General features: G+C 42.2%; 1 protein-coding gene across 7 annotated transcripts in view; it reads left to right on the plus strand.

Annotated features, from left to right (window-relative positions):
* Positions 1–26764, plus strand: part of NWD1 (NACHT and WD repeat domain containing 1) — a 94642-nt gene that overhangs the window by 64734 nt on the left and 3144 nt on the right. For 6 of the 7 annotated variants that reach the window (XM_049877321.1, XM_049877322.1, XM_049877320.1 and 3 more), the window contains 5 exons: positions 6920–7010; positions 8891–9045; positions 14655–14931; positions 18359–18909; positions 21648–21753. In XM_049877321.1, coding sequence (XP_049733278.1) covers positions 6920–7010; positions 8891–9045; positions 14655–14931; positions 18359–18909; positions 21648–21753 — 1180 coding nt within the window. The remainder of the gene's footprint in view (positions 1–6919; positions 7011–8890; positions 9046–14654; positions 14932–18358; positions 18910–21647; positions 21754–26764) is intronic. The other variant, XM_049877327.1, reaches the window with a different exon arrangement.

Raw genomic sequence — 26764 nt, forward strand, 5'->3', positions numbered from 1 at the left:
TGGATTCAGAAGAGGTTGTGGAACCAGAGATATCATTGCTGATGTCAGATGGATCCTGGCTGAAAGCAGAGAATACCAGAAAGGTGTTTACCTGTGTTTTATTGACTATGTGAAGGTATTCAACTGTGTGTATCATAAACAAATTATGCATAGCTTGCAAAGAATGGGAATTCTAGAACACTTAATTGTGCTCTTGAGGAACTTATACAAAGACCACGAGATAGTCATTTGTATAGAGCAAGTTTTAAAGTCAGGAAAGGTGTGCATTAGGGTTGTATCCTTTCACCATACCTATTCAATCTGTATGCTGAGCAAATAATCCAAGAAGCTGGACCTTATGAATAAGAACGGGGCATCAGGATTGGAGGAAGACTCATTAACCACCCGTACCATTCAGATGACACAACCTTACTGGCTGAAACTGAAGAGGACTTGAAGCACTCACTGATGAATATCAAAGACTAAGGTGTGGATTACACCTCAACATAAAGAAAACAAAAATCCTCACAACTGAGCCAATAACAATGTCATGATAAACAGAGAAAAGATTGAATTTATTAAGGATTTCACTTTACTTGGATCCGCAATCAACGCCCTTGGAAGCAGCACCCAAGAAATCAAATGAAGTACTGCATTGAGCAAATCTGCTGCAAAAGACCTCTTTAAAGAGTTGAAAAGCAAAGACGTCATTTTGAGGACTGAGGTGCACCTTACCTAAAGCTGTGACTGAAAATACCATGGCTTGAGTCAGGTGCACCTTAGTCTTCAAGGTGACATCTTTGCTTTTCAACTCTTTAAAGAGGTCCTTTGCAGTAGATTTGCCCAATTCAATACATCTTTTGATTTCTTGACTGTTGCTTCCATGGGTATTGATTGTGGATCCAAGTAAAATGAAACCCTGATAACTTCAATCTTTTCTCCATTTGTCATGATGTTGCTTATTGGTCCAGTTGTGAGGATTTTTGTTCTCTTTATGTTGAGGTGCAATCCATACTGAAGGCTGTGGTCTTTGATCTTCATCAGTAAGTGCTTCAAGTCCTCTTCATTTTCAGCAAGCAAAGTTGTGTCATCTGCATAACCCAGGTCATTAATGAGTCTTCCTCCAATCCTGATGCCCTGTTCTTCTTCATGAGGTTCAGCTTCTCGGATTATTTGCTCAGCATACAGATTGAATAGGTATGGTGAAAGGATACAACCCTGATGCACACGTTTCCTAACTTTAAACCATGCAGTGTCCCCTTGTTCTGTTCGAACAACTGCCTCTTGAGCTATGTACAGGCTCCTCATGAGCACATTTAAGTGTTCTAGAGTTCCCATTCTTTGCAGTATTATGCATAATTTGTTATGATCCACACAGTCGAATGCCTTTGCATAGTCAATAAAACACAGGTAAACATCCTTCTGGTATTCTCTGCTTTCACCCAGGATCCATCTGTTATCAGCAATGATATCCCTTGGTTCCACATCCTCTTCTGAATCTGGCCTGAATTTCTGGCAGTTCCCTGTCAATATACTGCTGCAGCCACTTTCGAATGATCGCCAGCAAAATTTTACTTGCATGTGGTATTAATGATATTGTTCAATAATTTCCACATTTGGTTGGAACACCTTTCTTGGGAATAGGCATAAATATGGATCTCTTCCAGTTGGTTGGCCAGGTAGCTGTCTTCCAAATTTCTTGGCACAGACGAGTGAGCGGTTCTAATGCGGCATCCGTTTATTGAAACATCTCAGTTAATATGCTGTCAATTCCTGGAGCCTTGTTTTTCACCAAAGCCTTAGGTGTAGTTTGGACTTCTTCCTTCAGTACCACCGGTTCCTGATCAATGCTACCTCTTAAAATGATTGAATGTCAACCAATTCTTTTTGGTACAATGACTCTGTGTATTCCTTCCAACTTCTTTTGATGCTTTCTGTGTCGTTTAATATTTTCCGCATAGAATCCTTCACTATTTCAAGCCGAGGCTTGAATTTTTTCTTCAGTTCTTTCAGCTTGAGAAATGCTGGGCATGTTCTTCCCTTTTGGTTTTCTATCTCCAACTCTTTGCACATGTCATCATAATATTTTACTTTGTCTTCTCAAGCTGCCCTTTGAAATCTTCTGTTCAGTTCTTTTACTTCATCATTTCTTGCTTTTGCTTTAGCTGCTTGACATTCAAGAGCAAGTTTCAGAGTCTTTTTTGACATCCATTTTGATCTTTTCTTTCTTTCCTGTCTTTGTTATCTTTCATTGCTATAATAGAAATACCACAAGTAGATGGCTTTAACAAACAGAAATTTACTTTCTCACTGTTTAGGAGGGTAGAAATTTAAACTGCTGGTTCTAGGGGAAGACTTTCTTTGTTGGCTATAGAGAAAGGTCTCTTCTGAGCTTCTGCTCCTGGGGAATCTTCATGTGGCGTGGCATCTCTGTCCGCCTCCATCTCTGCTTCTCTCAAGTGCTTATTTTAATCTCTTTTATATGTCAAAAACATTGAGTCAGGACACACCCTACACTAATCCTGCCTCATTAACATAACAACGACAGCCCATTCCCAAATGGAATTATAACCACAGGCGTGGAGATTAGAATTTACAACATACATTTTTTGGGGGCACAGTTCAAAACATAACACCCACCTTCAAGGAACTCACAGCATTGGGAGGGGATGGGCTTTTCAAGGACTTCGAGTAACACGAAGAGAGCTGGCGTGGAGTATGCACTGAAAAGTCAGTATCCAAGCTGGTGATGAGAATTGGGATTGGTAACCTCCCTCATACATTCGAACAAAACAAGCTCATTTCTTCACCAAAGAAGACATACAAATGACCAAAAAGCACGTGAAAAAACGCTCAACATCGTTAGGGAAATGCAAATCAAAACCACAATGAGATACCACTGGGCAGGCTATGACTGAAAAAACAAACAATAACAAGTATTGATGAAGATTTGGAGAAAAGGGAACCCTTGTACGTTGCCGGCGGGAATGCAAAACAGTACACTGCTGTGGAAAACAGTATGGTTTTCCTCAAAAAGTTGAACACAGATCTACCGTATGATCCAGCAATTCCACTCCTAGTATATATATACCCAAAAGAACTGAAAGCAGGAATGCAAACAGGTACTTGTATACCAGTGTTCATTGCAGCGCTATTCACAATAACCAAAAGGTGGAAACAACTCATGTGTCCATCTACAGATGAATGGATAAACACAATGTGGTCCACCCACACAATGGAATATTACTCAGCCATAAAAAGGAATGAAGCAGTGATACATGTTACAACGCGGATGAACCTTGAGAACATCATGCTGAGTGAAGTAAGTTCATGACAAAAGAATAAATATTGTACGATTCCCCTTACAAGAACTGTCCAGAATAGGCATGAGTATATAGATTAGAGCTGACTAGTGGTTACCAGGGGTGGGTGGGAGGGAAGGGGAAAGACTCATTTTTTAGGGGACACTGAGCGTCTCTTAAGAGTGATGGCAAAAATTGGAAATGGATAGTGGTGATAGTTGTACATAGTGATGAACACATTGTTATTGAACTATACGTGTGAACAATGCTGAAATGGCAAATGTTATGTTACATACATTTTTACCACAATAAAAAAAAGTGCAAAAAAATTCAGTTCATTTTTGCAACTCAAGAATGATGGGAATGGTGCCTTCCTCTAGTCTATGTTTTTATTTTTTGAGACTATACATACCAAAACATTTGACAGCATGACTTCCATATTTACGACTCAACGACATTGATTACATTTTTCATGTGTTGCCACCATCAAAACCAAAAACCAAACCTGTTGAGCTGATTCTGACTCATAGCCACCCTGTAGGACAGAGTAGAACTGCCCCATAGAGTTTCCAAGGAGCACCTGGCGGATTCGAACTGCCAGCCTCTCGGTTAGCAGGCATAGCACTTAACCACTTTTCCAAAACATTCATATAACCTCAATGCCCACTAAACAAAAACTCCCCCTACCTCTCTTTCATCCCTGGTAACCACTAATAATCTTTGGTTTCTATCTATTTGCTTATTTCATATAAGTTAGGTCATACAGTATTTGCCCTTTTGCAATTGATTTATTTCGATCAGCATGATATCTTCAAGGTTCATCCATGTTGTGGCATGCATCAGCTTAGACTTTTTCCTTCAGTACCATGGGTTCTTGATCATATGCTACCACTTGAAATGGTTGAACATCGACCAATTCTTTTTGGTACAGTGATTCCATTTTCTTTTGATGCTTCCTGTGCTTGAAGATCAATATCCTAGACATTAGTGAGCTGAATTGGACTGGTATTGGCCATTTTGAATTGGACAATCATATGGTCTACTATGCCAGGTATCTTAGTCATCTACTGCTGCTGTAACAGAAATACCACAACTGGATGGCTTTAACAAAGAGAAATTTATTCTCTCACAGTCTAGTAGCCTAGAAGTTCAAATTAAGGGCATCAGCTCCAGGGAAGGCTTTCTTTGTCAGCTCTGGAGGAAGGTCCTTGTCATCAATCTTCACCTAGACTAGGAGCTTCTCTGCGCAGGATCCCAGGTCCAAAGGACGTGCCCTGCTCCTGGTGCTGCTTTCTTGGTGGTATGAGGTCCCCACTCTCTGCTTGCTTCTCTTGCCTTTTATCTCTTGTAAGATAAAAGATGGTGTAGGCCACACTTCAGGGAAACTCCTTTACATTGGATCAGGGATGTGACTTCAGTAAGGGTGTTACAATCCCACCCTAATCCTCTTTAACATTACAATCACAAAGTGAAGGACAACCTCACAATACTGGGAATCATGGCCTAACCAAGTTGACACATTTTTTCGGGACAAAATTCAATCCATGACACCAGGAATGACAAATTGAAGAGGAATGGCTTTGCATTCGTTGTCAAAAAGAACATTCCAAGATCTATCCTGATAATATCCACATGCCTACAAGGAAGACCACTTAATACGACTATTATTCAGTTTTCTGCACCAACCACTAATGCCAAAGAGGAAGAAATTGATTTTTTACCAACTTCTGCAGTGTGAAATTGATCAAACATGCAATCAAGATGCATTGATAATTACTGGTAATTGGAATGCAAAAGTTGGAAATGAAGAAAGATCAGTAGTTGGAAAATATGGACTTGGTGATAGAAACGATGCTGGAGCTCACATGATAAAAATTTGCAAGATCAACTACCTATTCATTGGAAATACCTTTTTTTTTTCAACAACATAAAGGGTGACTATACACATGAACCTCACCAGTTGGAATACACGGGAATCAAATTGACTACATCTGTGGAAGGAGACGATGGAGAAGCTCAATATCATCAGTGAGAACAAGGCCAGGGGCCGACTGCAGGACAAATCATCAATTGCTCATATTCAAGTTCAAGTTGAAGCTGAAGAAAATTTTTAAATGTCCGTAAGCTCCAAAGGACAACCTGGAGGATAAGCCACCTGAATTTAAGACCATCTCAAGAATAGATTTGACACATCGAACACTGATAACAGAAGACCAGATGAGTTGTGCAAGGACATCATACATGAAGAAAGCAAGAGGTCACTGAAAAGACAGGAAAGAAAGAAAAGACCAAGGTGGATGTCAGAAGAAACTCTGAAACGTGAACATAGAGTAGCTGAAGCAAAAGGAAGAAATGATAAAGTCAAAGAGCTGAACAGAACATTCCAAAGGGCGGCTTGAGAAGACAAAGTAAAGTATAATGACATGTGCAAAGACCTGGAGATGGCAAACCAAAAGGGAGGAACATGCTTAGCATTTCTCAAGCTGAAAGAGTTGAAGAAACAATTCAAGCCTCAAGTTGCAATATTGAAGGATTCTGCATCCCTAGGTGGTTACAAACAACAACAATGTCCACAATAATAATAGTGATGATGATAGCAGCCACTCTGGGAGGGTTCACTATGTGCTGGGTGGCATTCAATACACTTCTTAGACAGCAATAGCCTTGTAAGGTGGGTCCTAGTATCATCACCATTTGACACTGGGGCCCTGAGGTGTTTAGGGACTTGCTTAGGATCATCCAGCTGGTGAATGGTGCTGCCCAACATGAAATCCAAGCTCTAACCCTAATCCCCATGGCTTGAATTGATGGGTATTGTCTCAGTGTCCTAGTGCTGCCGTAACACAAATACTACAAGTGCGTGGCTTTAAAGAACAGAAATTGATTTCCTCACAGTTTAGGAGGCTGTTGTTGTTAGTTGCCATTGAGTCAGTTCTGACTCATGGCGACCCCATGTGTGCACAGTATGACTGCTCCACAGGGTTTTCAAGGCTTTGACCTTTCAGAAGCAGATCGCCAGCCCTTCTGAGACTCCTCTGGATGGATTCAAAACTTTTGGCTAGTAGTCTAGCGCTTAAACCATTTGCGCCACCCATGGACTCCTTTTTTAGGAGGCTAGAATTCTGAATTCAGGGCTCCAGCTCTAGTAGATGTCTCTCTGTCTGTCCTCTTTGGGGGAGGTTCCTTGTCTCAGCTTCTGTAGTCCTAGCATTCCTTGGTTCCTTGGTGATCTTCACATGGCATCTCTCTTTCCCCTATTAGTGCTTGCTTCTCTCTGCCTCTGGGTCAGGTGTTCAACTACTAGCCAAAAGGTTGGTGGTTTGAACCTACCCAGAGATGTCTCAGAAGAAAGGCCTGCAATCTGCTTCTGAAAAGTCATAACCTTGAAAACCCTATGAAGCAGTTCTACTCAGCAATGGGGTCCACTCGAAGGCAACAACAACTCTCTGTGTTTACTCTGCTCTTTTGTATCTCAAAAGTGAGTAGATACACCCTACACTGATATGGCCTCATTAACACAACAAAGAAAAGCCTATTCCCAAATGGAATCACATTCACAGGTATAGGGGTTAGGGTTCCAACACATATTTTGGGGGGACACAATTCAATCAATAACAGGGATTCTTAACTGTGTACAGGTTTCTCCCGAAGGAGACCGCCTGCTAGAGAAGCTTCCGGAAGCTGTGGGGTTCCTGGTGATCTCCGAGGACGAGTCACTTCTCGCTGCAGGTAGCATTGGCTATCATTTGGGGGTATTGAGGAGGGCAAAGCAGGATTTTGTTGGAAGTGGGAAGGGGCTTGGGAAAAGAGAGGGATCCTAGGCCAGAGGTCGGCAAGCCTTTTCGATAAAGGACTGGATAGTAAATCTTTTGGGAGTTGCAAACGTTACGGTCTTGGTCACAACGACTAGACTCAGCTCTGCCATTGTGGTGTGAAAGCATCCATAGACAACACATCAGTGTGTGTATGTGGCCATGCTGATAAAAAGGCCCCTGGGCGGTACGAACAGTTTGCACTGGACTGCTAACTGAAGGTTGGGGATTTGAACCCACCCGCTGGAGCCGTAGAAGAAGACCTGGTGACCTGCTTCTGTAAGATTACAGCCAAGAAAACCATATGGAACAGTTCTATTCTGTGACACACAGGGTATCCATAAGTCGGAATCCACTCAATGCAATGGGTTTGATTTTATTTTTCTAATTTACTCTGTGCTCAGCTTTGTACTGGGTACCAGGATACAATAGTGAGCCCAAACAGGCAGTTCCTGCCTTCCAGAAACCTACAGTCTTGTAATAATAATAAATAGTCACGCAATTTTCTGAGATTATTGATTACTGCCATCCCCCATATACACTGCCAACTATGTGAGGATAGGGACTGTCTTAGTCTCCTAGTGCTGCTGTAACAAAAATACCACGTGGATAGCTTTAACAAATGGAAATTTATTTTTTCTAAGTTCAGGATGCTAGAAGTCCGAATTGAGGGCGCCGGCTCTAGGTGAAGGCTTTCTTTGTCTGCTCTGGGGGAAGATCTGAGTCCCCTCAATTCCTTGGAGATCTCCACGTGGCATCTATCTTCCCCCATTAGTGCTTCCTTGCTTCTACGCCTAATTTGCTCTTCTTGTATCTCAAAAGGGACTGGTTTAAGACACTTCCTACACTGATATGGTCTCATTAACACAACAAAGAAAACCTTATTTCCAAATGGGATTATTCCACAGGAAGAAAATTTAAAAAACCAAACCCGTTGCCTTGGAGTTGATTCCACCTCACAGCGACCCTATAGAACAGAGTAGAACTGCCCTAGAGGGTTTCTAAGGAGCAGCTGGTAGATTCTAATTGCCGACCTTTTGGTTAGCAGCTGAGCTCTTAACCACTACACCACCAGATCTCCACTCTGCAGGAATAGGAGTTAGGAATCCAACTCATATTTTTGGGGGATACAATTTGTCTTAGTTATCTACTGCTGCCATAACAGAAATACCACAAGGGGATGGTTTTAACAAAGAGAAGTTTATTCTCTCACAGTCCAGTAGGCTGGAAGTCTGAATTCAGGGCGCCGGATCCAGGGGAAGGCTTTCTCTCTCTGTCGGCTCTGGAGAAAGGTCCTTATCATCAGTCTTCCCTTGGTCTGGGAGTATCTCAGTGCAGGAACCTCAGGTCCAAAGGACGCGCTCTGCTCCCGGCACTGCTTTCTTGGTGGTATGAGGTCCCCACGTCTCTCTGCTCGCTTCTCTCTTTTATATCTCAAAAGAGATTGGCTTAAGACACTATCTAATCTTGTAGATCTCATCAATATAACTACTGCTAATCCATCTTATTACATCATAGTGATAGGATTTACAACATACAGGGAAATCACATCAGAGGATAAAATGGTAGACAGTCGTGCAGTCATCCAAGGGAATCATGACCTAGCCAAGCTGACGTATTTTTGGGGATGCAATTCAATCCATGACAGTATTCAGCCCATAACAGGGACCGTGTCTCTTTTGTCCCCCACTATATTCCTTCCACTGGCACATAGTAGGTGCTCAAGAGAATCCTGGTTGATTGAAGGACTCTTGTACTCAAGGAACGGAACGCATAACCCTGCCACTGCCGTTTCAGGCTTCGGAAGATCCGTGCGGATATTCTTGGCTGACTCACAGGGCTTCCACCACTTCATGGCCACAGATCTGGAACACGAGGACACGGTGGAGACAGCTGTCTTTGGTCCCAAGAACAATCTGATTGTCACAGGGTCCCGTGACTCGCTTATTCAGGTGAGGGGGAGATCCTGTCTGGCACCCTCCTTTCTGACTCTGGAATAGAAAATACGATTCTTTTGGGACTTGTTGGCTTCCTGGTACAAAATCCCATGAAAGCTAGCACAGCCAAAACAGGGCCCGTCATCGGGAGGATATGGGGGTGTCTCCAGGGACACAGCAGCAAACTGGGGGCGGCTACTCAAATGGTCGATGAAGGAGATAGTGTTCCCAATGCAACTGAAGAGCTTCCCAGTGAATCTGAAAAACTGGGAGGTTGTGGCCTGCAGGGCAGAGGATGATGTGGGAGGGAAAATTCCAGTTAAGTTCAAAGTTACTGAAGCTGGCAAGAAAACCAAGTGGTAGGGTAATGGTTCTCCAACATTTTGATATCAGGACCCCATTATACTTTTAAAGATTAGTGAGGACTCCAAAGAGCTTTTGTTTGTGTGGATTATATCCACTGACAGAGAGATAGAGAGAGAGATAGACAGACAGACAGGCAGATATTGTTAGGTGCCATTGAGTAGATTCCAACTCATAGCGACCCTATGCACAAACAGAACGAAACACTGTCTGGTCCTGTGCCATCCTCGCAATTGTTGTTATGCTTGAGCCCATTATTGCAGCCACTATGTCAGTCCATCTCATTGAGGGTCTTCCTCTTTTTTGCTGACCTTCTACTTTATCAAGCATGCTGTCCTTCTCCAGGGACTAATTCCTCCTGATAACACGACCAAAGTACGTGAAAAACTCCACTGTGGAAAACACCACTGAATACTCATGAGAGAAAGAAAGTGAAAAAGGCAAATTACATATTAGTATTTGTCTTAGTCACCTAGTGCTCCCATAACAGAAATACCAAAATGGGTGGCTTTAAAGAACAGAAATCTATTTTCTCACAGTCTAAATCGGGGTCTCAGCTATGTGGATTCCTTCTTTGTCAGTAGCCCTGCGGTGCTCCTGGCTTCCTTGGCTTGTAGACAATCATCATATGGCGTCTCTCTTCCCCCATACGTGCATGTCTCTGTGTCTAACCTGTTCTTTTTTATTTTTTTAATTTTTATTGTGCTTTAAGTGAAAGTTTACAAATCAAGTCAGTCTCTCACACAAAAACCCATACACGCCTTGCTACATACTCCCAATTACTCTCCCCCTAATGAGACAGCTCGCTCCCTCCCTCCACTCTCTCTTTTCGTGTCCATTTCGCCAACTTCTAAACCCCTCTACCCTCTCATCTCCCCTCCAGGGAGGAGATGCCAACATAGTCTCCAGTGTCCACCTGATCCAAGAAGCTCACTCCTCACCAACATCCCTCTCCAACCCATTGTTAGTCTGTTCTTTTGATAACTCAGAAGTGATTAGATTTACAACCCACCCTACTCTGATATTATCTCATTAACATAACAAAGAAAACCCAGGATCACATCTACAGGTATAGGGGTTAGGATTCCAACACTTATTTTCAGGGGGACACAATTCAATCCATAACAGTATTATTATGAAAAGAGTCTTGATTTTGCAGAACCCCCAAGTGTTATGGATTGAATTACGTCCCTGAAAAGTGTGTGTTGGAATCTTAATCCCTATACCCGTGGATGTAATTCCATTCAGAATAGGGTTTTCTTTGTTATGCTAATGAGACTATATCAGTATAGGGTGTGTCTTAAACCTAATAAATTTTGAGATATAAAAAGAACAGACTGTCGCAGAGAGAAGAAAGCACAAATGAGGGGAAGATAGATGCCGTATGGAGATCGCCAAGGCACCGAGGAATGACAGGGTTATAGAAGCTGTGACAAGGATTTTCCCACAGAGCTATCAGAGAGAAAGACTTCCCTTAGAGTTGGTATGCTGAATTGAACTTCTAGCCTCCTTGTTGTTGTTGTTGTCAGGTGCCATCATGTTGGTTCCCACTCATAGCGACCCTTTGTACAACAGCAAGAAACACTGCCCGGTCCTGCACTATCCTCACAATCGTTGCTATGCTTGAACCCATGATTTCAGCCACTGTGTCAGTCCATCTCATTGAGGGTCTTCCTTTTTCACACTGACACTCTGCTTTACCAAGCATGATGCCCTTCTCCAGAGACCGGTCCCTTCTGGTAACACGTCCAAAGTATGTGAGACTTAGTCTCGCCATCCTCCCTTCCAAGGAGCATTCTGGCTGTACTTCTTCCAAGACAGATTTGTTCATTCTTCTGGCAATCCATGGTATATTGAATATTCTTCGCCAACACCACAATTCAAAGGCATCAGTTCGTCTTTGGTCTTCCTTATTCATTGTCCAACTTTCACATGCATATGAGGCGATCGCAAATACCCTGGCTTGAGTCAGGAGCACGTTAGTCTTCAAAGTGACACCTTTGTGTTTTTTTCTTAACATTTTAAAAAAGGTCTTTTGCAGCAGATTTTCCCAATGCAATACTTCATTTGTTTTCTTGACTGCTGCTTCCGTGGGCATTGATCGTGGATCCAAGTAAATTGAAATCCTTGGCAAGTTCAATACTTTATCGTAATGTTGCTTATTGGTCCAGTTGTAAGGATTTTTATTTTTTTTATGTTGAGGTGTAATCTATACTGAAGGCTATAGTCATTGAAAGATAGATAGGGAGACAGACAGGCAATTGGCATTAAGCCAACTCCAACTCATGGGGACCTCATGTGCAACAGATCAAATGTTGCCTGGTCCCGCATCATCCTCATAACACCATCATGCTGAGTCCATTGTTGTGACTGTTGTGCCAGTTGGTCTCACCAAGAAGCACCCTCTCCCTCACTGGCCCTCTACTTAACCAAACATGATGTCCCCGTCCAGTGATCTGTCCCTCCTGTTGACGTGTCTAAACTAAAACAAGCAAGTTGGACAAGTTCTGTTGTGATCCATAGGTTTTCATTGGCTAATTTGTGAAAGTAGATCACCAGGTCTTTCTTTCTTGTCCATCTTAGTCTGGAAGCTCTGCTGAAGCCTGTTCACCATGGGTAACACTGCTGATATTTCAAATACCAGTAGCATAGCTTCCAACATCACACCAACGCAAAAGTTAGCACAGTACAACAAACTAACAGCTGAATGGTGGAGATAGATGGATAGATAGAAACATAGACTTTTTAAACAAACTATTTTGGAGGAGTCCCTGGGTCACACAAATGGTTAAGCACTCAACTACTAGACGAAAGGTTGGCAATTTAAACTCATCCTGGGCACCTCGGAAGACAGGCCTGGCGATCTGCTTCTGAAAGGTCACAGCCTTGAAAACCCTACGGAGCAGTTCTGCTTTGCACACAAGGGGCTGCCAGGAGTCAGAATCAATGGATGGCAGCTGGTTACTTGCTATTTGGAATAACTTTAGATGTTCAGAAGAAGAGTTGCAAATAGAGCACAGAAAGTCCCCATATATCCTTTACCCAGCTTCCCCCAATGTCAACATCTCACATTATCTTGATACATTTATCAAAATTAAGAAATTAACACTGGGCAATATCACTAACTGGTCTACAGATTGCTCCAATTTCACCAGTTTTCCCACAAATGTCCTTTTCCAATTCCAGGATCCAATCCAGTGTCCTACATCGCATTTAGTATCTATTGATATTTACCAAATTGAAAATTAAAACTGAGAAAACCCCAAAATATTTATTCATTGGTTTATTCAAAAATAACAACAAAACCATTACATGCTGACACAAATAACATTATTTTACGAAAAATGACTATTTTCTGAAACAGCAACAACCAAAATTCATGAGAAGAGTAGTATCGTTTTACGTTTTTGCAAATCGCTTTATGTCTGGCTTAATAGGACAGAGGTGGATTTTCTTATCTGCTGCAACTTCGATATTTTTTCTTCATTTATCATGATGTTGCTTTTTGGCCCAGTTGTGAGGATTTTTGTTTTCTTTATGTTGAGGCGTAATCCATGCTGAAGGCTATAGTCTTTGATCTTCATCAGTAAGTGCTTCAAGTTCTCTTCCCTTTCAGCAAGTAAAGTTGTGTCATCTGCATATCACAGGTTGTTAATGAGTCTTCCTCCAATCCTGATGCCCCGTTCTTCTTCATATAGTCCAGCTTCTCGTATTATCTGCTCAGCATACAGATGGAATAAGTATGGTGAAAGGGTACAACCCTGACGCACGCCTTTCCTGATTTTAAACCACACGGCATCCCCTTTCTCTGTTCAAATGACTGCCTTTTGGTCTATGTACAGGTTCCTCATGAGCACAATTAAGTGTTCTAGGATTCCTGTTCTTCACAGTGGTATCCATAATTTGTTATGATCCACATAGTCGAATGCCTTTGCGCAGTCAATAAAACACAGGTAAACCTCTTTCTGGTATTCTTTGCTTTCAGCCAAGCCCATCTGGCATGAGCAACGATATCCCTGGTTCCATGTCTCTTCTGAACCTGCCTTGAATTTCTGGCAGTTCCCTGTCGATATACTGCTGCAACCATTTTTTAATGATCTTCAGCAAACTTTTACTTGCGTGAGATGTTAATGATGTTGTTTAATAATTTCTGCATTCTGTTGCATCACCTTTCTTTGGAATGGGCACAAATATGAATCTCTTCTGGTTAGCTGGCCAGGTAGCTGTCTTCCAAATTTCTTAGCATAGACAAGTGAGCATCGTTTGTTGAAATATCTCAATTGCTATTTCGTCAATTCCTGGATCCTTGTTTTTTGTCAGTGCCTTTAGTGTAGCTTCGACTTCTTCCTCCAGTACCATTGGTTCTTGATCATATGCTGCCTCCTGAACTCGTTTAATATTGACCAATTCTTTTTGGTACAGTAACTCTGTATATTTCTTCCATCTTCTTTTAATGGTTCCTGCATGAATATTTTGCCATAGAATCATTCAATTCAAAAGGCTTGAATTTTTTCTTCAGTTCTTTCATCTTGAGAAATGCCAAGCACGTTCTTTCCTTTTGGTTTTCTAACTCCAGGTCTTTGCACATTTCATTATAATACTTACTTTGCCTTCTTGAGCCACCCTTTGAAATCTTCTGTTCAGCTCTTTTACTTCATCATTTATTCCATTCAATTTAGCTGCTCTACATTCAAGAGCAAGTTTCAGAGTCTCTTCTGACATCCATTTTGGTCTTTTCTTTCTTTCCTGTCTTTTTAATAATGTTTTGCTTTCTTCATGTATAATGTCCTTGATATCATCCAACAACTCGTCTGGTCTTTGGTCATTAGTGTTCAATGTGTCGAATCTATTATTGAGACAGTGTCTAAATTCAAGTGGGATGTGCTCCAGGTCATACTTTGGCTCTCATGGACTTGTTTTAATTTTCTTCCACTTCAACTTGAACTGGCATATGAGCAATTGATCATCTGTTCCATAGTCAGCCCCTGGCCTTGTTCTGACGGGTGATATTGAGCTTCTCCATCGTCTCTTTCCACAGATGTAGCTGATTTGATTCCTGCATATTCCATTTGGCAAGGTCCACGCGTATAGTTGCTGCTTATTTTCTAGCCTACTAAACTATGAGAAAAGAAATTTCTGTTCTTTAAAATCACCCACTTGTGGTATTTTTGTCACAGCAGCACTAGGAGACTAAGACTCTGGAGTTTCCCAGAACATACCTTGAGAATCACTGTGGTAGCCCTTCTGTTCTCCGTCTTCAGGTGTGGAGTCTGTCGGAACAGGGGACTCTGCTGGACATTCTCGAAGGTGTCAGTGCCCCTGTGACCCTGCTGGCCCGGGGTGGGGCCTTGGTGGCATCCGCTTCCCAACAGTCCTCGTCTTTCAAAGTCTGGGATCTCACCTACGTTCAGAAGCCCCGGGTCTCTGCCCCCTTTCTGGACCGCACCGGCCTCACTGCTGTATCACACAATGGAAGCTACGTCTACTTCCCCAAGATTGGGGACAGAAACAAAGTCACCATCTGGGACCTGGCAGAAGGTTTGTAAGATCTAAGTACGGTCAGAATGACCACTGGTATTATTTGTGTGGGTGAGAATTGAACCTTCTGTAACTCTAGTCAGGTTGAAAATGGCTAATAGAAAACTGGACTTGATTTTATAATTTTCCAGCATTTAGTTGCGAGCTGCCGTCGAGTCGGCCCCTGACTCGTGGGGGCCCCAGGCGTTACAGAGTAGAACTGCTTTTGCCTGTAATCTTTTCACAGAAGTAGTTTGTCAGGACTTTCTTCCATGGCACAGTTGGGTAGGCTCAGACCACCAACCTTTGGGTTAGCAGTTCACTGCAAACCACTTGTGCCACCCTGGCTCCTTGATATTCAGATCGTTAATCCCTGTTTTAGTTCAGGTTGCCTAGAAGCAGAACTTGAGGCAGGGATATTTGCACAAGCGACGTGTGGAGGGGAACTCTCAGACCCGAGAGGGGGTGGGGGAGCAGTCGGGGGCAGGGGAGGGCTGAGGAAGGACGCAAGCTCAGCTGGAGTCCATCCTCAGCCTGACCCCATGGTGTCTCAGTTCCCAGTGCCGCTATAACACAAACACCACAAATGGGTGGCTTTCAAGAACAGACATTTATCTCTCACAGTTCTGGAGGCTAAAAGTCCAAACCAGCAACTTGGCTGTGTTCGTTCTTTCCTTGTCAGTAACCCTGGGCATTCCTTGGTTTCTTGGCTTGTAAAGGATCCTCCCATGGTACATGTCTTCCCCCTGAGTATGTCTCTGTGTCTAATTTCTTTATATAACTCAGAAGAGATTAGATTTGGAACTCACCCTACTTGGGTATGGTCTTACTAATCTAACAAAGAAAACCCTATTGCCAAAGAAGATTACTTCCATAAGAACCAAAAACCAAACCCTTTGCCGTCGAGTCAATTCTGGCTCATAATGACCCTATAGGAGAGAGTAGAACTGCCCCATAGTGTTTACAAGGAGCATCTGATGGACTCGAATTACCAAACTTCTGGTCAGTAGCTGAGCTCTTAACCACTGTGCACCAGGGCTCCACAGGTATAGGGATTAGGATTCCAACACATATTTTGTTGTTGTTGTTAGTTGCCGTTGAGTCAACCCCAACTCATGATGACTCCATGTGTGCGGAGTAGAACTGCTCCATAGGGATTTCAAAGCTGTGACCTTTCAGAAGCAGATTGCCAGGCTTTTGTTATGAGTTGCCTCTGGGTGGATTCGAACCGCCAACCTTTCAGCTAATAGTGGAGAGCTTAACCATTTGTGCCACCCAAGGAGTCTTTCATGTCTCTTGGGGGCCCCAATTGAATCCATAACACATGGGGAGCTCTGGAGTGTGAATAGCTCCATAGAATTGTCCCATCTTGAAGAAAGGAGGCCATCCTTTTGTAGCCCCATACCCATTAGTTAGTATCTGTGGGCCGTCCTTGGAGAGCAAGGGCACAACCTCCTAGCATTTCCAGGCGAGGGGCTCCCTTCTCCCCAGCAAAGTTCTCAGGTGAAGGGAGCATATGGGTCTGGGTGCTCCAGCCAGTCAAGAGGATCTGGATGTGTCACCAACAGTGTCTGCCACGATCCCCACTGGCAGAGGGGGACGTTACAGATTCCTCACTAATGATAAAGTAGCATGGAAAAAGGTCCCTCAGGGCACAAATGGTTTGCGTTTAACTAGTAGCTGAAAGGTTTGTGGTTCAAACAAACCCAGCAGTACCACAGAAGAAAGCTCTGCCAGTCTGCTTCTGTAGGGACTACAGCCGAGAAAACCGTATGGAGCTCAGTTCTACTCTAACCCATGGAGTTACCATGAGTCGGAACTGGCTCATCAACAGCAAGCTAGTATAGGGACAGACATTCGTTCTTAAGTTCATTCACTCATTCATTTGGCAAAAGCCCGTTGGGTGCCAATCGCTGAACTAGTCTCTGGGGATTGGCGGAGAATAAGTCTAACAAGGTCACCGTTCTCAGAGTGCTTGTCTGCTAGTTGAGAGGCGAACCAGTTGCCATCAAGTCGACTTCGAATCATGGCACCTCCACGTGTGTCAGAGTGGAACTCTGCTCCATAGGGTTTTCAATGGTAATTTTCCAGAAGTAGATCACCAGGCCTTTCTTTCGAGGTGCCTGTGGATGGACTTGAACTGCCAACTTTTTGGTTAGCAGCCGAGCACATTCTCCATTTGAACCACCCAGGGATTTTAAGTGAAAGATTCCAGGTAATAAGAGTTTTAAAATCCTTAAAAATAAAAGACGCCATATAATAGGTGATTCTGTGGTTAGATTTTTTTTTTTTAGTTGTGGTAAAAACGTACAGAACAAAACATACACCAATTCAACAATTTCTACATGTACAGTTCAGTGACATTGATTGTATTCTTCAAGTTGTGCAACCATTCTCACTATCCTTTTCCAAACTATTCTTCCGACATGAACATAAACTCGGTGCCCCTAAGCAAACGCTCCTCTTTTCTCTCTCCCTCTTACCCCTGGTAACCACTAATAATCTTTGGTTTCTATATATTTGCTAATTTCATATATGTGAGATCATACTGTGGTCAATTTTATGTATTTATTTTTGGTGAAAATATGCACAACAAAACATACGTTCATTCAGCAATTTTTACATGCACAAGTTCATTGACAATGGTTACATACTTCCCATTGTGTCACCATTCTCCCTACCTTTGCCCATACTGTTTCACCATCATTAACTTAGACTCTCAGCTCCTTAAAGTTCTCTTCTGTATTTTAGGGTTACTGTTGTCCATTTGATCTCATATAGATAATTCTTCAAAAGAGCACAGTGCTGACATTCTTTATTAAATGAGCTAAATTGTTGTTTAAAGATGACTTCATAGGATAGTTTTGGTTCAAGGCTTAAAAGTAGTTTATAGGCCATTTTGACCAAAGATTCTGTGGAATAATCCTGATCAAAAGAGGGGGAAAATGTAGAACAGAACTTCGAATTCTCATAGAATCAAGACTTTCTGAAGTTACTGAGACTGGATGAACCTCTAACACTATTGCCCTGAGATAATCTTTAAACCTTAAACCAAGACTATCCCCTGAAGTCTGCTTTAAACCAAACAATAGTTTAGATTAATTAGTAAAGAATGTCTGCCTTGAGTCTTGTGCCCTCTTTAAAAAACTACCTATATGGGATCAAACTGACAACAGCAACTCAAAAGGTTAGATAGGAAGCTTAGGAGGCAGTAAGCTTATGTCAGTGGGGGAGGAATAATTTGGAAAAGGAGGGTGAGAATAGCTGTACAACTAGAAGAATGCAATCAATGTCACTGAACTGTACATATAGAAATTACTGAATTGGTGTATGTTCTGCTGTGTATATTTTCAACAACAATAACAACAAAAATTTTTTAAAAGTAGTTTTCAGGCAATAGATTAGGGCTTTGTGGTCAGTTTTCGATGTGGCCTCCTCCTCTTGGCAGGTGAGGAACAAGATGCTCTGGACACCTCCAACGAGGTCAGGTGTCTGGAGGTGGCCGAGCAGACCAAGCTCCTCTTCACTGGCCTGGTTTCTGGGATTGTCCTTGTGTTCCCCCTGAACTCCCGGCAGGATGTGATGTGCATCCCCCCTCCGGAAGCCCGCAAAGCCATCAACTGCATGTCGCTGAGCAAGGGTGAGGAGCGCCTGGCCATCGCCTATGACAACATCGTCCTGGTGCTGGACATCAGCCCCGGGGACCCCTGTCCTGTCATTGATGGACCAACCTACACCTTTTACACCCAGCTGCCCGAGACCATCTCCAGTGTGGCTGTTCTGGCTGACTACCGCGTGGTCTATGGCATGACCAACGGTGACCTCTTTCTCTACGAGTGTGCCAACTCCAAGGTGTTCCCTTTGGAGGCCCACAGGAGCCGAGTCACCTGCGTAGAGGTCAGCCACAAGGAGCAGCTTGCCGTAAGCGGGTCAGAGGATACCCTGCTGTGCCTCTGGGACCTGCAGGCATGCAAGTGGAAATTCGAGATGAGCTACACGGTGCGTGGTCCCACACCATTTTCCTGTGAGGTCCTGGCTTTAGAAAATTGATGTTGTTGTTAGTCGCCACTGAGTTAATTCCGTCTCATCGTGACCCCATGTGTGCAGAGTAGAACTGTGCTCCACAGGGTTTTCAAAGCTGTGACCTTTCAGAAGCAGTTTGCCAGGCCTGTCTTCCAAGGTCCCTCTGGGTGTGTTTGAACTGCCAACATTTCAGCTAGTAGTTGAGCATGTAACTGTTTGTGCCATCCAGGGACCCCCTTAGAAAACTGGTGATAGCTGTCACTTATTAAGTGCATACTAAGTGCCATCGACTAGAGCTAGGAATAATAGGGGAAGGTGAATGAGATCTTAGTTTGGGTTCTCAAGAGGAGTAACACCAGTAAGATGTAAATATATATATATTTGCAACTAAATATATGTTTACAATCATGCCCCCTTTTCCCTTCTCTAAGATAGATAATATTTTTTAATAATTTATTTTATTTTTTGGTGAAAATATGCACAGGAAAACATACACCAATTCAACAATTTCTACAGGTACAATTCAGTGAGATTGATTACACTCTTCAAGTTGTACAATCATCCTCAATATCCTTTTCCAAATTATTCTTCCACCATTAACATAAACTCACTGTTCTCTCTCTCTCTGTCTAGATAGATTTACTTCAAGGGATTGACTCAAGTAGTTGTGGAGCTGTCCGGTCCCAAATCTGCAGGTCTGGTGGCAGGCAGGAGATTTCTGCAGGCTTGCCTCCCAAGATCCATAGGGCAGGCAAAGAAAAGAGTACTGGGTCCAAAGACAGAGAGCGAGCTCTGCCAGACTATCCATTTATATTCTGAAGGCAGGACACTCCTCGTTCAACTGATTGGTTGATCACATCATATCACAACACGGAACATGATTACATTACACTACACTACATTACATAATACATTACGTTATGTTCCATCGAGGAACAGCAACCTATCCAGTATCTGGCCAAACCACTTAGAATCATAGCCTAGCCAAGTTGACACATAAATTTAATCACCACACCTCAGGTGCAAAATTTAAGGGGGCGCCAAAACACTCAGCAATCACAGTCGATCATTTTTTTTAATTGTTATAAAAATATAGCTAACGCAACATTTGCCAGTTCAACATCATTCATGTGTACACTTCAGTGACACTAATTACATCAGTCACATTGTGCAACCATCACCAATATGTGTTGCCATATTTTCCATCACCATCAACAAGAACTCAATGCTTCCTAAACAATGATTCCACGTTTTCCCCTCCAAGATAGATATTTTTTAATAATTTATTTTATTTTTTGATGAAAATATACACTGCAAAACATACACCAATTCAAAAAAATTTCCACATGTACAATTCAGTAACACTGATTATATTCTTCAAGTTGTGCAGCCATTCTCACCCTTCTTTTCCAAATTATTCCTCCATTAACATAAACCCTCCGTTCCCTAAGCTTCTAATCTAATCTTTCAAGTTGCTATTGTCAATTTAACCACCTACAGATAGTTCTTCTTTAAAAGAGCACAATGCCCGCAGTAACATTCTTTACTAATTAAGCTAAACTGTTGTTTACTTTAAAAAAGACTTCAGGGGATAGTTTTGCTTTAAGGTTTAAAGATTATCTCAGAGCAATAGTTTTGGGGATTCACCTAGCCTCCATGGCTCCAGAAAGTCTGGATTCTGTTAGAATTTGAAGTTCTGTTCTGCATTTTCCCTCTTTTGATCAGGATTCTTCTATAGAATCTTTGATCGAAACATTTAGTAATGGTCACTGGGCACCTTCCTGTTCTGGTCTCATAGCCAAGGAGGCAGTTGTTTATGGAGGCAATTAATGTAAATTTTTAAAAAGTCAAAATTAATGCAAAAAATCTGTATAGAACAGAACAGCAACATTTCATATGAAAACAGGACCTGACCCTACACTTGCATGACACTATCATGCTTGCTTCACCCTAGTCCCACTTCGGTGCCATTCTTTCATTCAGTTAATATCTATCTTGCAACCAATGCCAGGTCCTTTTCAAGTACCGAGGATACGGCCGTCACCAGGACAAACATCATCCCATCTCTAGGATTCACATTTTAGTGGGGGAGTCACCGTGAGCTCCCAGTGGACATGGGTTTTTGTGTTTTGCTCACTGAGTTATCCCCTGACCCCAGGACAGCTCCAGATGTGTCCTCAGCACTGAACAAATATTTGTGAAATCAAAGAAAGAAGCAAATACATAATGAGTCAGGGAGTGATAAGGGCTTTGAGGAAAACTTACAGCAAGGTAAGGGGACAGAGAGTGGCAACGGCTGTAGTTTAAGAAGGGCAAGTCATAGCAACACTCAAGCCTCCACTGATGGACAGGTGATGGCTGCACATGAGGTACATTGGCTGGGAATCGAACCTGGGTCTCCTGCATGCAATGCAAGAGTTCTACCACTGAACTACAAATGTCTCACTAATATTTGTATAACCAGGGTCATTTAAGAAATTAAGCCCTATCATTTTCACTGTCCAGTGCACAATGTCTCTAAACCTCTCAATCAAATCTCTAAGAAGTGATGTTGTTGGTCCTGGGCAAATCTCTGCTACCCATCTCCCCAGGTGTTCATTTGGTTCATCCTCTTTGGGATGCTTAAAAGCCTAAATTCCTGAAGAAATGCCTTGGGATTGGCCTCCTGGGAGGCTCTCAACTTGGAATCAAGACCACCTTGTCTATTTCCACAGAGTTCTTACAGTCAAGGGGTGCAATGTGCTTGCTTCTCCAAAGATGACAAGTACGTGTACGCAGGCTTGAAGGATCGCTCCATAATTGTCTGGAGTGTGCTGGATGGTGAGTCATATTTTTATTGTTGTGAAAATATATAATACACAACATTTGCCAATTTGACATTTTCCAGGTGTATAATTTAGTGACATCAGTTACATTAATCATGTTGTGCAACCATCATCCATAATTGTTGCCAAATTTCCCATCACCATAAACAGAAACTCAATGCTTCCTAAACAATGGCTCCCCCTGACACCCTCCCTCTCACCACTGGTCACCACTAATCAATGTTGGTCTCTGCACATCTGCCTGTTCTTGTTATTTCATATAAGTGAGATCATACAACACTTGTCCTTTTGTGGTTGACTTATTTCACTCAGCATGATGTTTTCAAGGTTCATCTACGTTGCGGCACGCATCACAGCTTCATTTCTCTTTTTGGCTGAGTAATATTCCATTGTATACAATATTTTTGTTAATCTACTTATCTATTGATGGACATTTTGGTTGTTTCCACCTTTTGGCTATTGTGAAAAGTGCTGCCATGAACATTGGCGTGCAGGTTTTCGTTTGCATTCTTGCCTTCACTTCTTCCTGGTATATACCTAGGAGTGGAATTGTGGGGTCGTATGGTACTTCCATACGACCTTGAGTATATCCCATCTGAATTTAGAGAGCACCTCAAGAATAGATTTGATACATTGAACACTAATGACTGAAGACCAGATAAGTTGTGGGATGACATCAAGGACATCAAACATGAAGAAAGCAAAAGGTCATTAAAAAGAAAGAAACGATCAAGTTAGATGTCAGAAGTAACTCTGGAATTGGTAGCATATGATCAAGAAACAGTAGTACTGAAGGAATAAGTCCAAGCTGCCCTTGAATGTAGAGTAGCTAAAGCAAACGGAAGAAATGATGAAGTAAAAGAGCTGAATGGAAGATTTCAAAGGGCAACTTGAGATGACAAAGTAAAATATTACAATGGAGAATGCAAAGACTTGGAGTTAGAAAACCAAAAGGAATGAATACACTTGGTATTTCTCAACCTGAAAGAACTGAATTAAAAATCCAAGCCTTAAGTTGAAATATTGAAAGGTTCTATGGGCAAAAAATTGAACAATGCAAGAAGCATCAAAAGAAAATGGAAGGAATATACAGAGTCAACTGTACCAAAAAGAATTGGTCAGTGTTCAACCATTTCAGGGGGTAGCATATGGTCAAGAAACAATAGTACTGAAGGAAGAAATCCAAGCTGCACTGAAGGCATTATTGAAAAACAAGGCTCCAGGAATCGATGAAATACCAAGTGAGATGTTGCAACAAATGAATGCAACACTGGAAGCACTCACTGGTCTATGCCAGGAAACTTGGAAGACAGCTACCTGGCCAACTGACCAGAAGAGGTCCATTCCTAAGAAAGGTGTTCCAACAGACTGCGGAAATTATCGAACAATATCATTAATATCACACGCAAGTAAAATTTTGCTGAAGATCACTCAAAAGCAGTTGAAGCAGTACATCAACAGGGAACTGCCAGAAATTCAACCTGGATTCAGACGAGGACATGGAACAAGGGATATCATTGCTGATGTCAGATGTGTCTTGGCTGAAAGCAGAGAATACCAGAAAGATGTTGTCATGGACTGAATTGTGTCACCCCAGAATATGTGTTAACTTGGTTAGGCTGTGATTCCCAGTACTGTCTCATTGTCCACCATTTTGTCATCTGATGTGCTTTTCCTACGTGTTATAAATCCTATCACTATGATGTATTGAAATGAATTAGTGGCAGTTATATTGATAAGATCTACAAGATTAGATAGTGTCTTAAGCCAATCTCTTTTGAGATATAGAAGAGAGAAGTGAGCAGAGAGACACGGGGACCTTATACCACCAAGAAAGCAGTGCTAGGAGCAGCGCAAGTCCTTTGGACGTAGGGTCCCTGTGCTGAGAAGCTCCTAGTCCAGGTGAAGATTAAGGACAAGGACCTTCCTCCAGAGCTAACACAGAGAGAAAGCCTTGCCCTGGAGCTGACACCCTGAATTTGAACTTGTAGCTTACTAGACTGTGAGAAAATAAATTTCTCCGTGTTAAAGCCATCCACTTAGGGCATTTCTGTTATGGCAGCACTAGATGACTAAGACAGATGTTTACCTGTGTTTTATTGACTATGCAAAGGCATTCAACTGCATGGATCATAACAGTTTATGGATAACATTTTGAAGAAGGAGAATTCCAGAATACTTAATTGTGCTCATGAGGAACCTGTTCATAGACCAAGAAGCAGTCGTTCGAACAGAACAAGGGGATACTGCATGGTTTAAGATCAGGAAAGGTGTGCATCATGGTTGTATCCTTTCACCATACTTATTCAATCTGTATGCTGAGCAAATAATGAAGAAGAACGTGACGTCAGGATTAGAAGAAGACTCGTTAACAACCTATGATATGCAGATGACACAACCTTTCTTGCTGAAAGTGAAGAGGACTTGAAGCACTTACTGATGAAGATCAAAGACTACAGCTTTCAGTATGGATTACATCTTGACATACATAAAACAAAAATCCTCACATCTGGACCAATAAGCACCATCGCGATAAGTGGAGAAAATATTGAAGTTGTCAAGGGTTTTAATTTACTTGGATCTACAATCAACACCCATGGAAGCAGCACCCAAGAAATCAAATGAAGTATTGCACTGAGCAAATCTGCTGCAAAAGACCTCTTTAAAGAGTTGAAAAACAAAGATGTCACTTTGAGGACTAAGGTGCAGCTTACACAAGCCATGGTATTTTCGATTGCTTCACATGCATGTGAAAGCTGGATAAAGAATAAGGAAGACTGAAGAAGAATTGATGTCTTTGAATTATGGTGCTAATGAATATTGAATATACCATGGACTGCCAGAAGAATGAACAAGTCTGTCTTGGAAGAAATACACCCGGAATGCTCCTTGGAAGTGAGGACGGTGAGACTTCATCACATGTATTTTGGACATGTTATTAGGAGGGACCAGTCCCTGGAGAAGGGAATCGTGCTTGGTAAAGTAGAGGGTCGGTGAAAAAGAGGAAGACTCTCAACAAGATGGATTGAAACAGTGGTTGTTAACAATGGGCTTAAGCATAGCAACGATTGTAAGGATGGCACAGGACTGGGCAGTGTTTTATTCTTTTGTACATAGGGCCTTTATGAGTTGGATCTGTCTGGATGGCATCTAAAAACAACAGTGGTAATTCTAAGTTTAGCTTTTTGAGGAATCTCTAAACTGTTTTCCACAGCAGCTGCAGTATTTTGCATTCCCACCAGCAATGGATAAGGGTTCCAGTTTCTCCACATCCTCACCAACACTTGCTATTTTTTATTTTTATTTTTTACAAAATCTTAGCCATCCTCCTGGTAGTGAAGTGATATGTCATTGTCATTTTGATTTGCGCCTCCCTATTTTTTTTTTTTTTTTTAATGGCTAATGGTCCCTGAATGGCGCAAATAGTTATGTGCTCGACTACTAGCCAAAATGTTGATGGTTTGAACCCACCCAGAGACGTCTCAGAAGACAGACCTGGTGATCTACTTATGAAAAATCAGCCATTGAAAACTCCATAGAGCACACTTCTACTCTACACACATGGGGCCACCCTGAGTCAGAATTGATGGCAACTAACATGGCTAATGACATTGACCTTCTTTTCCTGTGCTTGTTGGCCATTTAGTGAATTGTTTTGCTTTAGAGTATGTCTTAGTTATCTAGAGATGCTATACTAGAAATACCACAAATGGGTGGTTTTAACAAACAGAAATTTATTTTCTCACAGTTAAAAAAAAAAAAAACTGTTGCCATCGAGTAGATTCTGACTCATAGTGACCCTGTAGGACAGAGTAGAACTGCCCCAAAGGATTTCTAAGGAGCAGCTGGTGAATTCCAACTGCCAACCTTTTGCTCGGCAGCCAAGCTCTTTAACTGCTGTGCCACCAGAGCTCCCTTTCACAGTTCAGGAAGCTAGAAATCCAAATTCAGAGCTCTGGCTATAGGGAAAGGCTTTCTCTGTCAGCTCTGGAGGAAGGTCCTTGTCTCTTCAGCTGCTGTTTCCTGGTTCCTTGGAGATCTCCAAGACTCTTCGTATCTATCTTAACCCATCTGTCCTCTGCTTGCTTGTGTAATCTCTTTTCTATCTCAGAAGAGACTGACTCATGAAACACCCTACACTAATCCTACCTCATTAACATAATAACAAAGACAACCGAGTCCCTAGTGGGATTATAACCACAGGTATAAACCAAAATCAAACCTGTTGCCAAACAGTCAATTCTGATTCATAGTGACCCTGTAGGACAGAGTAGAACTGCCCCATAGAGTTTCCAAGAAGCACTTGGTGGATTCAAACTGCTGGCCTTTTGGTTAGCAGCCATAGCTCTTAACCACTATGCCACCAGGGTCTCCAAACCACAGGCATGCTGTTGTTAGGTGCTGTCAAGTCAGTTCTGATTCATAGCGACCCTATGTACAACAGAACGAAACACTACCTGGCTCTGTGCCATGCTTGAGTCCCTTGTTGCTGCCACTGTGTCAACCCATCTCGTTGAGGGTCTTCCTCTTTTTTGTTGACCCTGTACTTTACCAAGCATGATGTCTGTCTTCAGGGACTGATCTCTTCTGATAACATGTCCAAAGTATGTAAGACGTAGTCTTGCTATCTTTGCTTCTAAGGAGCATTCTGGTTGTACTATGTCCAAGAGAGATTTATTTGTTCTTTTGGCAGTCCATGGTATATGCAGTATTTTTCACCAACACCACAATTCAAAGGCACCATTTCCTTATTCATTGTCCAGCTTTCGCATGCATATGAGGCGATCGAAAACGCCATGGCTTGGATCAGGCGCACCTTAGTCTTCAAGGTGACATCCTTGCTTTTGAACACTTTAAAGAGGCCTTTCGCAGCAAATTTGCCCAATAGCAATGTGTCTTTTGATTTTTTGACTGCTGCTTCTACGGGTGTTGATTGTGGATCCAAGTAAAATGAAATCCTTGACAATTTCAGTATTTTCTCCATTTATCATGATGTTGCTTATTGG

The sequence above is a fragment of the Elephas maximus genome, chromosome 3, assembly GCF_024166365.1.
Source record: "Elephas maximus indicus isolate mEleMax1 chromosome 3, mEleMax1 primary haplotype, whole genome shotgun sequence".
Taxonomy (NCBI): Eukaryota; Metazoa; Chordata; class Mammalia; order Proboscidea; family Elephantidae; genus Elephas; species Elephas maximus.